The following is a 13,301-nucleotide window of genomic DNA, read 5'->3' as shown; positions in this document are numbered from 1 at the left end:
CAGTTACACACAGGACTGTACTGCATAGATTAGAAGTGTCATTTGCATTCACTTTACGATTTACAGAACTTCTTGAGTGCCACCTGTTGGTCATTACTGTTACAGTTCGTACACCACGGGCAACACTATATAGCCTAACCTTTGTTTATAAACTATAGAAATATACAGATCTGTGTGTCTGCACATTATATGTCTAAGGCTTCATCCACATCTGCGTCAGGGTTCCGTTGGAGCTTTCCGTCAGAACGGGATCCTGACTGTAACAAACGGAAACCATAGGTTTCCGTTTGCATCACCATCAATTTCAATGGTGACGGATCCGGTGCCAATGGTTTCCGTTTGTCTCATTTGTGCAAGGGTTCCGTCGTTTTGACGGAATCAGTAGCGTAGTCGACTACGCTATTCATTCCGTCAAAACGACGGCACCCTTGGACAACGGAGACAAACGGAAACCATTGCTATCGGATCCATCACTATTGAAAACAATGGTGATGGAATCGAAAACCTATGGTTTCCGTTTGTGTCGCAGATGTGAACGAAGCCTAAAATTCAAAGTTTAGTCATTTTAAACCCTTCGCTCTTTAGCCACTTTTGACCTTCCTGACCGAGCCTCATTTTTCAAATCTGACATGTTTCACTTTATGTGGTAATAACTCCGGAATGCTTTCACCTATCCAAGCGATTCTGAGATTGTTTTCTCGTGACACATTGGACTTTAAGTTACTGGCAAAATTTGCTCGATATGTTCAGTATTTAATTGTGAAAAACACCAAAATTTAGCAAAAAATTGCAAAAATTGGCATTTTTCTCAATTTAAATGTATCTGCTTGTAAGACAGGCAGTTATAACACACAAAATTGTTGCTAATTAACATCCCCCATATGTCTACTTTAGATTGCCATTGTTTTTTGAACATCCTTTTATTTTTCTATGACATCACAAGGCTTAGAACTTTAGCAGCAATTTCTCACATTTTCAAGAAAATTTAAAAAGGCTATTTTTATAGGGGCCAGTTCAGTTGTGAAGTGGCTTTGAGGGCCTTATATATTAGAAACCCCCAAAAAGTCACCCAATTTTAAAAACGTCACCCCTCAAAGTATTCAAAACAGCATTTAGAAAATGTCTTAACCCTTTACACATTTCACAGGAATTAAAGCAAAGTAGAGGTGAAATTTACAAATTTCATATTTTTTTTGCAGAAATAAATTTTTAATACAATTTTTTTTTTTTATAACACAATATTTGTTCCCCAGATTCTGCAGTTTTAGGAAATATCTCACATGTGGCCGTAGCGTGCTACTGGAATGAAGCACCGGCCTCAGAAGCAAAGGAGCACCTAGTGGATTTTGGGGCCTTATTTTTGTTAGAATAAATTTTAGGCACCATGTCAGGTTTGAAGGGCTCTTGCGGTGCCAAAACAGTCAAAATCCCCCAAAAGTGACCCCATCTGGGAAACTACACACCTCAAGGAAATTATCTAGGGGTGTAGTGAGTATTTTGACCGCACAGGTTTTTTACAGAAATTATTGGAAATAGGCCGTGAAAATAAAAATCTACATTTTTTCAAAGAAAATGTAGGTTTAGCTTATTTTTTCTCATTTCCACAAGAACTGAAGGAGAAAAAGCACCACAAAATTTGTAAAGCAATTTCTCCCGAGTAAAACAATGCCCCACATGTGGTAATAAACGGCTTTTTGGAGACACGGCGTGGCTTAGAAGGAAATGAGCGCTATTTGGCTTTTGGAGATCACATTGAGCAGGAATGGTTTGCGGAGGCCATGTCACATTTGCAAAGCCCCTGAGGAGAAAAAACAATGAAAACGCCCAAAAAGTGACACCATTTAGGAAACTACACCTCTTGAGGAATTCATCTAGGGGTGTAGTGAGCATTTTGACCCCACAGAGATGTTTCATAGAATTTATTAGAATTGGGCAGTGAAAATAAAAACAATCCTTTTTCTTCAATAAGACATAGCTTTAGCGCAAATTTTTTCATTTTCGCAACAAATAAAGGAAAAAAAAAGAACCCAACATTTGTAAAGCAATTTCTCCCGAGTACGGCAATACCCCATATGTTGTCATAAACTGCTGTTTGGGCACACGGCAGGGCTCAGAAGGGAAGGACCGCCATTTGGAGTGCAGATGTTGCTGGATTGGTTTCTGGGCGCCTGTGGGCCCAAAACGGTGGAAACCCCCCAGAAGTGACCCAATTTTGGAAACTACACCCCTCAATGCATTTACCTAGTGGTGTAGTAAGCATTTTAACCCTGCAGGTGTTTTGTAGAAATTAGTGTGAACTCGATGTTGCAGAGTGAAAATGGTATTTTTTCCATAGATATGCCAATATGTGGTGCCCAGCTTGTGCCACCATAACAAGACAGCTCTCTAATTATTACGCTGGGTTTCCTGGTTTTAGAAACCCCCTACATGGGGCACTTATCTTTTGCCTGGACATTCGACCAGGCTCAGGAGTGAGAGAGTACCATGTCAAATTGAGGCCTAATTTGGCGATTTACAAAGTATTTGTTCACAACTGCAGAGGCTCAGATGTGAAATAATAAAAAGAAACCCCTGAGAAGTGACCCCATTTGGAAACTACACCCCTCAAGGCATTTGTTAAGGGGTGTAGTGAGCATTTCACCCCACAAGTCTTTTCCATAAATGAATGCACTGCGGATGGTGCAAATTAAAAATGTATATTTTTCCCTAGATATTCCATTTCAGTGGCAAATATGTGGTGCCCAGCTTATGCCACTGGAGACACACCCCAAAAATTGCTAAAAGGGTTCCCCCGGGTATGACAGTGCCATATATGTGGAAGGAAACTGCTGTTTGGGGACGCTGTAGGGTTCAGATGGGAGGAAACGCCATTTGGCTTTTGGAGAGCGGATTTTGCTTGGTAGTAGATTTGTTTGAGTATTACTGGTGTTTCCGTTTATAATGTGGCGGTACATGTAAGCCGGGCGGAGTATATAAGGGGCATAGTCAGGTGGTATAATAATGGGGTAAAAAAAAAACAATAAAATGATCCATAGATGTGTGTTACGCTGTGCTCAATCCTTTCTGCACAGGCCGGTGTCGCACTGATAAATGGTGTCATTTCTTATCCCCCTTTTGGTTCACACTCCGCGCCTTTGCAGTTTGGGGAATTTTGCTGGGAAGTGTTGTCCTGGTATAATACGGGCACCGTCTCTTCCAGCGGATATGTTTGGGCCCTCCCTTTCCTGGTTCCCTAATTTTAGGTCCTTGATAAATCGCCTCTTGAAACAGAAGAAATGTTCCCCTCGGGCACAACTGCATATTTTTTATTTCCTGACTTATTGGAGCCATAACTAATTTTATTTTTTCATAGATGTAGTGGTATGAGGGCTGTTTTTTGCGGGACGAGCTGTAGTTATTATTGGTACCATTTTGGGGTACATGCGACTTTTTGATCACCTTTTATCCTATTTTTTGGGAGGTCAGGTAAACAAAAAAAAATGCAATTCTGGCATAGTTTTATTTCGGTTTTTTTATACAGCGTTCACCATACGTTATAAACTACATGTTAACTTTATTCTGCGGGTCAGTACGATTCTGGCGATACCTAATTTATAGCACTTTTTTATGTTTTACAACTTTTTGCACAATAAATCTACTTTTGTAAAAATAATGTATTTTTTTCTGTCGCCAAGTTGTGAGAACCGTAACTTTTTTATTTTTTTTGTCGACGGAGTTGTATGAGGGCTTGTTTTTTGCGAGACAAGCTATAGTTTTTATAGGTACCATTTTTGGATACATGCGACTTTTTGATCACTTTTTATTCCTATATTTATAGAGCAAAGTGACCAAAAAACAAACTCTGAACTCTTTTTTTACTGTTTTTTTTTACGCTGTTCACCGCGTGCAATAAATAATATAATATTTTGATACCTCAGGTCGTTACGGTCGCGGCGACACCAAATACGTATGATTTATATTTTTTTTCAATAATAAAGGACTTGATAAGAGTAAAAGGGGGATTGTGTTTTATTTTATTACTTGAAACTTTTTTTTTTTTCTTTATCAAAGATTTTTATTTTGAAAATATAACAATACATAAACATTTCACGGTTTGTGCAAAAAATAGAAATTTGCACGCAGTGCAATACATTTCAATGAAATATCATAGTATAACAACAGTATGCATATATATACATGTATAAGAACAACAGTAGAAGGTAGCCTCCCACCTATCAGAATTGAGTGATAAGAGAGATATAACGGCAATAACTACCATGTTCGCATCAAATCAGTGCAATAGTCAGGGAGACCGCCCCCCCAGTAAAGTGAGAAGTGACACATATAAGAGCACTTTTGAATATATGGACACACAACACATAACACCAGACAACAAAGGGACACATACAGACAAAGCGCCTCAGGTAGGTAATATGATTTGTTCAGAACATTCCATCCAGCCAGAGAGGTAGATCAGCACCATCCCGGAATCCAGACCACACCATCCAAGTTTGGACGAAGAGCCCTGATTTGCCCCTATCAGCGGACAGCAACTCCTCCATACTCATAATCCCGTTCACCTCCGTTACCCATTCCGCCAGGGACGGTACAGTATGCGACTTCCAGTGACGAGGTATCACCGTTCTCGCTGCGGTCAAGAAATGTCGAAAGATCCCCTTTTTGAGGTGTGGGAGTGATCCAGGAACCATAGAAAGCAAGCCTATGGAAGCCGAGGTCGGAACCTCAGTATGGAAAAGCTTGTTGCCTAGATCAAAAATCTTTCCCCAAAAGGGATGTAGCATGGGACAGTCCCACCAAATATGCAACATAGTTCCAGGAGCCCCCCCACACCTCCAACAATCAGCAGACACATCAGGGTATAGCCTATGTAACAAGGTCGGACAACGGTACCACCTGGTAAGTATTTTGTAATTCTTTTCCTGGGCAAAAACAAGACATCGGTAACTTATGGGCTAAAAAGAAAGCGGTACCCCACTCCTCTTCAGAGTGTCTAACCCCCATTTCCTCGTCCCATGCGGCAGTGAAGGATAATTGAGAAAAAGAAAATTTTGGCAGAAGGATCCCATGTAGGTGGGACAACACATGAGAAGGGGCTGTGGGCAAGGACAAGTAGAGTTCCAGAGGAGTCTTATCCTGTAGTAATACCAGACAGTCACCCATGGAAGAGAGATAGGACCGCAACTGCAAATAGGACCACCAAATTGGCCGCCTCCCCGGGCAGGCAGCAGATACATCAGTCATTGGCAACATGGCACCGTCTGGAGTAAGGGTCTCAGACAAACATCCACCATTTCCTCTCTCCCAACAGAGGAATGTATCAACACCCTCCGCCGGAGGGAAAGAAGGATTATCAAATAGAGGAGTCAAGGAACCCGGGCGATGAACAAGGCCCGTAGTACCCAGGATCCGTTCCCATACCATGAGAAACTGACGTGTGAGGAAAGGTAGAGAGAGGGCTTGTCTCTGAAGGACTGACAGCCACGGCAGAGAGGATAATGTAAGAGGAGATATAGCCTTTTCAATGCGCACCCATTGCTTACCTGTTTCCGAACGGAACCAATTCACTACTCTCATAATTATCGCTGCTTGATGGTATAGTTTAAAGTCTGGGAGACCCGCGCCCCCGTCTACTTTTGGCCGGCTAAGGACAGCAAACCGGATACGAGGCTTAGAGGAGCCCCACACAAACTTGTTTATGGCCCTATGTAAAACCTGGAAAAAACTGGATGGTACGGCAATAGGGACGGTCTGGAAGATATATAGAAATTTGGGCAAGATATCCATTTTAACCGCATTGATACACCCAAACCACGACATGCGGTTCCCGCCGTATTCCGCCAAGTCCTTCATGGTACGCTGTAGAATGGGCGTATAATTCAGAGCATACAAATCCGACTGTTGTGTGGGGACATGTACCCCTAGGTATTTTAAAGATGTAGGTTGCCACCTGAACGGAAAAACCTGAGCGAGATGGGCAGCTAGAGGGTGATCCAAAGAGATATTCAAGGCCTCCGATTTAGAGTAATTGACTTTAAAGTTACTTAAATGACCAAAGCGCTCAAACTCCTCCGTCAAAGATGGCAAAGAAATCATGAATAATCCCGTAATTCACCCAGAATTTTGCCTATTGTAGTACATAAAAGTCAGGGCAGTGTATTTCTGGGATGTAAATCTAGCGTACAGGAAGTGTCTGATGGTTTTTATCAATGAGTCTTCTCTCTCATTGTGTGTTGTATCAAGCTGAATGTAACAATAGTCCGTATACAATGTTATTAAGAATCTGTTCCATATATTTCCATTAATCTGCGTTCTTCCTTTGTATAGAGTGGGGCTGGGAGTGGTATATCTGTGAAGGTTTTCAGTACATTCTGCTCAAGCAAGCTGAAGCGCTAGAAGCTTTGGGAGTCAGTCCTGACATTAAGGTAATTCTGAGACTTCAGTAGTGTTTTTCTAGTATATGTCCCTTGTATAGAAACCATAAAAGTTCAGACCAACAGCACTCCGTTTAAATCCAAGATGGGTGTACGTCTCCTTAGAACCTGATATCAACAGAACAAAGATTTAGAACAGCACTCTTAACCCCTTAACGCCGAAGGACGGACATATCTGTCCTCTGCAGCTGCTAGTTCGCGCAGGAGGACGGATATATGCGTCCTGTGATGGCGCGGGTACTGTCACTGTACCCACGCGATCAGCGGCAGGAGCACGGCTGTTATACACAGCCTGGCTCCTGCCGCAACTGCCGGAATCGAAGTGTGCTCCGATTCCGGCAGTTTAACCCATTATATGCTGCTGTCAAAAGCGACAGCAAAAACTAATGTGTTTGACAGAGGGAGTGAGCTCCCTCTGTCACCCCATCTGCGCCCCCGCAAGGAAATAGCGGGTCGCCGTCGGGTTTCCATGGCAGCCGGGGGCCTAACAAAGACCCCCAGGTCTGTCTTCAGCATTTGCCTGTTAGGCGATGCCGGAGGCATGACCTAATAGATTGCCTGTCGGTTTTACACTGACAGGCAATAATGCTTTGATATACTAAGTATACCAAAGCATTATATATGCGATCAGCAGATCGCATAGTGAAGTCCCCTAGTGGGACTAAAAAAAAAAAAGTAAAGCAGTTAAATAAAGTTGTGAAAAAAAGTGTCAAAACAAATAACACATACACATATATGGTATCCCCACGATCGTACTAACTTGAACAATAAAATGAACACGTTAATTAAACCGCCAGATGAACGGCGTCCAAAAAAACCACAAAAAACAACGGCAAATTTCTCTCTTTTCTTCCATTCCCCCTATTAAAAATTAAATAAAAGTTAATCTATAAGTGCTATGTACCCCAAAATAGTACTAATGAAAACTACACCTCGGCCTGCAAAAATCAAGCTCACATACGACCACATTGACGGAAAAATAAAAAAATTACGTCTCTTGGAATGCGGCGATGCAAAAACAAGTATTTTTTTCTAAAAGGGTTTTTATTGTGCAAACGTAGGAAAAACATATAAAACCTTTACATATTTGGTATCCCCGTAATCGTGCCGACCCATAGAATAAAGGTAACATTTTATTTACGCTGCATAGCAAACGCCGTAAATTTCTAACGCGAAAATCAATGCTGGAATAGCTGCTTATTTTCAATTCTCTCCTAAAATAAAGTTAATAAAAGTTAATCGATATATAAGCATCTACAAATGGTGCAAATACAAAATAACAACTCGTCCCGCAAAAAACAAGCCCTTCCACGGCTATGTCGACGGAATAAAAAAAAAGTTACGACTCATGGAATGCGACCGTCAAAAAACAAAACAAAATCCTTGGTCATTAATGTGCAAAATGGCCCGGTCATTAAGGGGTTAAGGATAAAGATGAAAACAAGCTGCATGGGTGAATAAACGCCCTGTTTTCATCTTTATCCCTTGGAGTGCTGTCTTAAACGGTAACTAAACTTGGTGGGTGTCCGAGCACTGAGATCCTCGCCCATCACTAAAACGAAGCATCAGGAGCACTCTGGTGAGCGATGTGCCGCTTAGTGTCTGATCGGCTTTCTTCGGAGCAGAGTACGGGCTCAATAGAAAACCTGAGTCCATACACTGCTTGCTCGGCTTCCTGAGAAGCTGATAAGAAATGAAGCGACACAGGGCTCACCTGAGCTTCTGTCACTTTATTTTAGTGATCTGTGGGAGTCTCAGTGCTCAGACCCCCACCGATCAAAACTTCTGACATGCTACTATGACATGTGAAAAGTTTTTTTTTCAAGGTTTAGTTACCTGTTATTTAGTTTATAGCAAGCTTTCACCCTAGTGTGTGTGTGTGTGTGTGTGTGTATACAGATATATATACACACACACACACACACACACACACACACACACACACACACACACACACACATATATATAAAATCATAGCAGCTAGTCTCCACCCCAATTTGCTATGGAGCCTGCTGAGGGGCAAACTGCTGAGAACTGCAGCCACGAGTCAAATAATGGTCAGGAATAGTGTTATTACTCATGTACATACACGTGGCGGCTGATTCCGAAAATTAAAAAAGAAAAAAAGAACAATATAATGATAATGTTTTCAGGACAGAGCATTTATTTGATGTTATTTGTGTACAACAGGATAATGTTATGTGTAATCTGTGGAGGCGATACCTTCAGAAGACCAAACAGGCTTACTGCAGAAGACCCGTGAGTCGGACGATGCAGTTGGTACGTGCAGAGTTGAAACTTTGACGGAATATATCCATGGGTTATTGTGCCAACCTATTAATAATCTTGTTTGGTTTTTTTTGTACCATAGGGTACTGACAGCAGCGTGGCCTCCTCAGAACTGGACGAAGAGTCTCAGATTTTTAGTACAGGTGTCACATCTGAATCTGATATGGAACAACTTTCTGAAAGCAGCATTGGTCGTCCTTCCTCAGTAGTACGCACCGAGACTTCAGGTACATTTTCTAATTCTTACAGACAGGTCTGGACTGATAGTCCCAGTTGCTTGTCCACATTGATTAAGGCTATAGTCCAAGCTGTGCATACAGTCCATCAGTTGGGATGGACTATAAGGCTATGTTCACACGTTTAACAAAAAACAGCTGAAAATACAGAGTTGTTTTCAAGGGGAAACGGCTCTTGATTTTCAGCCGTTTTTTAAGCAACTTGCGTTTTTCACAGTCGTTTTTGGAGCTGTTTTGAAAAACCGCTCCAAAAATGGCTCAAGAAGTGACATGCAGTTCTTTTTACGAGACGATTTTTTACACGGCCATGAAATCAATGGGCAGATGTTTGGAGGCGTTTAGCCCCCACATCTTTACCCGTTTTTCGTGGCGTTTACGGCCCGAAAAACGGCTGAAAATAGGCCGTGTGAACATACCCTAAGGCTATAAGACTGTTTCTGCTGTGGATTTCGCAGAAAATCTGTGACTAAATCAATATGTGTTAAATGTGGATTTTGGTGTGGGTTTTCCCCTGTGCATTTCGCCCTAGGATCAAAATGTCACCAGTTAATATAAGATCTTCGGTCGTCCTCTTCTGACGTCAAAAATACTGTTTTTAGTCATTTCTTAGTTCTGTCATTTCTAGGAAAGTTGGGTGACAACAATATGTCCACCATTACGACAGTTGTTACCCTTTAACATACTCCTGAGCGCCAAGTCTACTTTACGCAAATCTTATGCATTGACACATCCCAACTCCAACATTGCCACATAACTAGATTTGCCAATGAGGAGTCTAGAAACACTGGGTGACGACCCCTAAAGAAACTGTGATAGGAGCATTTTGATAGCCACCCAGTCTCAGAAACTAATAGTAAGAACGCTTAAAATAAAAAAAAAATATATCTATCCCAAACTTTAACTGCTTTAACCACTGGAACTTTTTGCCTATATTACTTGTCATTAAAGGGGTATTCCAGCGTAAAATATTTATTACCTGTCCATTTGGATTGGTGATAATTGTTAGGTCAATGGGTTCTACTACTGATTGCAAGAACATGGGACTCCAGTGCCCTCTCACCCTCATGATCGCGGTGATAAGGCGTTTGTATAGCGCGGTGGTGATACAGGCTTGCCAGTCCATACAACTCTAATGGGGTTACGCAAACAGTCAGGGCTCTCCTCTTCACAGCTGTAGTGTGGGTGGAGCGGGGACTATAGTCCCCCCGTTTTAATGATGTGTTGGACCCCTACCCATCTAATGTTTATCAGCTATTCAGTGGATAAGTGATACAAGTTTTCTGCTGTAATACCCATTTAAGTTTCCTCTTACATTCAATGTATACATATTGTGTACGTTTTATCTGTAGTAGACCCCGCCTGATTTTAACACTAGTTTATTTGTATTTCAATCGGTCTTCAGATGCAGAAAGTTCAATTTCTGTCATGTCAGGGTCTGTAGATGGAGATGTGTACAGAAAAAATAAATCCCGGGAGATAATATTGTCCATGCCGATGACCCTGGCGTTCTGCTTCCTCTCGTTACTATGGGTTAGGGCGCCGATTACACTGTCTGACTTATTAAGGTAAGAGGCAAACCTGATTCATCATCAGTTCATTTTATTTTCTCGTTTACACATGCCCCAAAATATTTCACTATTGGCTTTGTTATCCTACTCTACACGTCACACCAACCACCAATACAGTTCTTCCAGTTTTTAATTAATATATTTTCCTTTGAACTTTCTACACATGCTCATCTTCTGTCTATCTCAGATGTAGAATGGTTGTAGGTTAAACTAAGCTGATATGGGCAGCAAAATCCGCAACAAAAAGTGGTGGTAATTACTTTATTTTACCACCCAACTTCTTTTGTAAAGCTGACTCATTTTTTATATATTATTATTTCTAGAAGATCAATCTAAATCCATAATAAATAGGTGGGTAACCGTTTTTCTAATTGATAGGATAGATTTTGCCTGTGTTTGCATTACTTGTCATGTTGTCAAGCCTAAAGACTTTATTCGATGTTTAGGGGTGCCCAGCAGAACAATGACGTCTATGCTGCCGGGCCAACCTGCCCATCCACGGCTGACTTAGTCTTGTACCTGTCTGACAGCCCCGAGCAGCTCCTTACAAAGACGCTGTCAAAGACACAGGAGCCTGTTCATTTTCTTACACATGGAGCAGCCTCTTGACAGCCTGCCTTCATGGAAGGATCTGCAGGCACACAGTCAGACAGTACAAGAGTGACATGTTGAGCATAGGTGATATTCTGTATCCGCAGCATGGAGATCTCTCTCAGCAATGTCTGTCCCCTAAGGCCCTGTTCACACAGTAGAAAAATCGGTCTCAAAATTCATTCAGGAATTTCGGGGCAGATTTTGACCTATCTGCAAATCCTTGCAGCGTTTTTTTGCCCACGGCCGTTGAGTGCCGCGGGTGAAAAGTGCTTTCTCTGCCTCCCATTGATTTTAATGGGAGGTTTGAGGCGGAACCGCGGCAAGAAAGAGCATGCCGCTTTTTTTTATCACGAGCGGCTAAAAGTCGCCGCAGAAAAACATGCTTCCGCCTCCTATTGAAATCAGAGGGAGGCGGTTTCGGACGTTTTTTTGCCACTGATTCAGACTCTGTTTCCGCGTCAAAATCTGCATTAAAAAAAAACTAAACTCAAAAGAGTTGCTGGTTGGAGGGAGCCCTAATCTGGCAAATAAATAGACAGCTTTGTATGTGTCCCTATCCGTGATCTGGTGTACAATAGCTACTATACATGGGAGAGTGCTTGGATTATTTTGTGGAATTAATTTTTCTAATTAAATGCATTATATCAAATTATAAAATGAAAAAAAAAAAATGCATTTTTAGGTTTTATTTTTCCCTTTTTATTTTTTCTCCATTTTCATTTAAATAAAATTATACTGGTTCTGCTTTGGTACAACATTAAAACCCAATCTGTGCCACAAAAAATAAAAATATTTGCCCAAAGTACAAAAAAAAAATTCACCCCTTTTTAGATTGTGTTATTCCAAAAATGGGAAATTTTGCTGTGGAAATACCATAAAGGGGAAATTAAGAAAGTCATAGTTTCTCTTGAAATCAGTGGGCTGTAATGAAAATGCTCGGCCCTCCAGAGACGCTCTTTGTAATTTCTCTCCACTTTGGTTAATTGATGAAGGACCACCCCCCCCCCCCTTTTCCTATTTACTTCGGATGTCTTAACAGAATATTTGAAGAAAGAAAAATGAATATATTATTTTTTCTAAACCAAATAATCCATTGAAGATGAGCGCAAACCATCGCCGTAGCTCCTTGTACATACATTCATGAGGCAGTAGTATTACAGCCAGAATGATTTCATTGTGGATTAAGATTTTACTGTTCATTTGTCAGGTTGGTTTTCTACCGTCACATCCCATACTACAGTCCAGAACAGTACTTTCCAGAGAAAACGAGGATGTATGGACCAGATATCCATATCTTTGAAGTTCTGGTATGTATTGTATAACTTTCATTTCTTGTATAGGCTTTTGTCTGATGATTATGACTCTAAAAATCCATTGATATGATGTTGGTATAACTGTACAATTTTGAGCTCAGCCCACTACATTCGAGAGCTTATGCTCCCTCCAGATTAAAAAGCAATGTGCACGTTTGAAAGCATTTTCTTATTTCAATTGATCTAAAATAAAAAATTAAGCAAATTTGCCGATCGTATTGATTACAGATCTCCTACCGTTTAGTGTCTACAGCTCTTATTCAGACCCATGTGTCACTATGTAAACCAACTACAAACATGTCCTGTGTGTAGTCTGATGTGGGACTCCTATGTCACTCCACTCCCTTATGTGTGGTATATGTCGTTTATAATCTTTTTGTACTTTATAGGACAAGGTAGTCCGCTGCGCTTTCCTATATAGTTGAATGCTGCAAAAAACGTTTGGCGCGTGATGGTTTTTTTTTTTCCCCTTACAATGGTTGGCTATGGGCAACGTATGCTACTACAGTGAAACCTCTTTGAGCCAATCACCCAAAATTGTACAGAAAAATAATCCTTTATGGGGGTGGTCCTCTCAAAGAAATAAGTACTTTTGAAGGCAGGTTAAAGTGTGTAATGCAGTCAACAAACATGTACAGCACACAAATAAATAGCCCTCTCGTTCTTAGTCCCCAGAATAGCTCCCCCTTTCCTTCCTAGTCCTGAGCATGGACCCCATCATGGCCCCCTTCTAAATCTTGTTCCCGAGCATGGGGTCCCCCTCTTAGTCCCCAGCTTGGCCAGCCCCCTCTCATTCTTGTACAGTACGCCAGCACGGCTCCCTTCTCATCTCACTAAGGCTCCTCTTATTCTTGGACCCCAGTCAGGATC

At 41.3% G+C, this 13,301-nt stretch overlaps 1 protein-coding gene across 1 annotated transcript in view; it reads left to right on the top strand.

The window, feature by feature from the left end:
* The window catches only part of LOC142760413 (TATA box-binding protein-associated factor RNA polymerase I subunit B-like), a 52,680-nt gene extending 39,824 nt beyond the window's left edge, over positions 1–12,856 (top strand). Inside the window, exons 4-9 of the mRNA XM_075863598.1 lie at positions 6,325–6,422; positions 8,622–8,711; positions 8,803–8,947; positions 10,359–10,521; positions 12,326–12,425; positions 12,821–12,856. Of these exons, the coding sequence (XP_075719713.1) occupies positions 6,325–6,422; positions 8,622–8,711; positions 8,803–8,947; positions 10,359–10,521; positions 12,326–12,425; positions 12,821–12,856 (632 nt within the window). The remainder of the gene's footprint in view (positions 1–6,324; positions 6,423–8,621; positions 8,712–8,802; positions 8,948–10,358; positions 10,522–12,325; positions 12,426–12,820) is intronic.
* The last annotated feature ends 445 nt before the right edge of the window (positions 12,857–13,301 follow it).

The sequence above is a fragment of the Rhinoderma darwinii genome, chromosome 4 (genome assembly GCF_050947455.1).
Source record: "Rhinoderma darwinii isolate aRhiDar2 chromosome 4, aRhiDar2.hap1, whole genome shotgun sequence".
Lineage (NCBI taxonomy): Eukaryota > Metazoa > Chordata > Amphibia > Anura > Rhinodermatidae > Rhinoderma > Rhinoderma darwinii.
The sequence above is the reverse complement of the archived record's forward strand: the minus strand, read 5'-3'. Positions and strand labels throughout refer to the sequence as shown.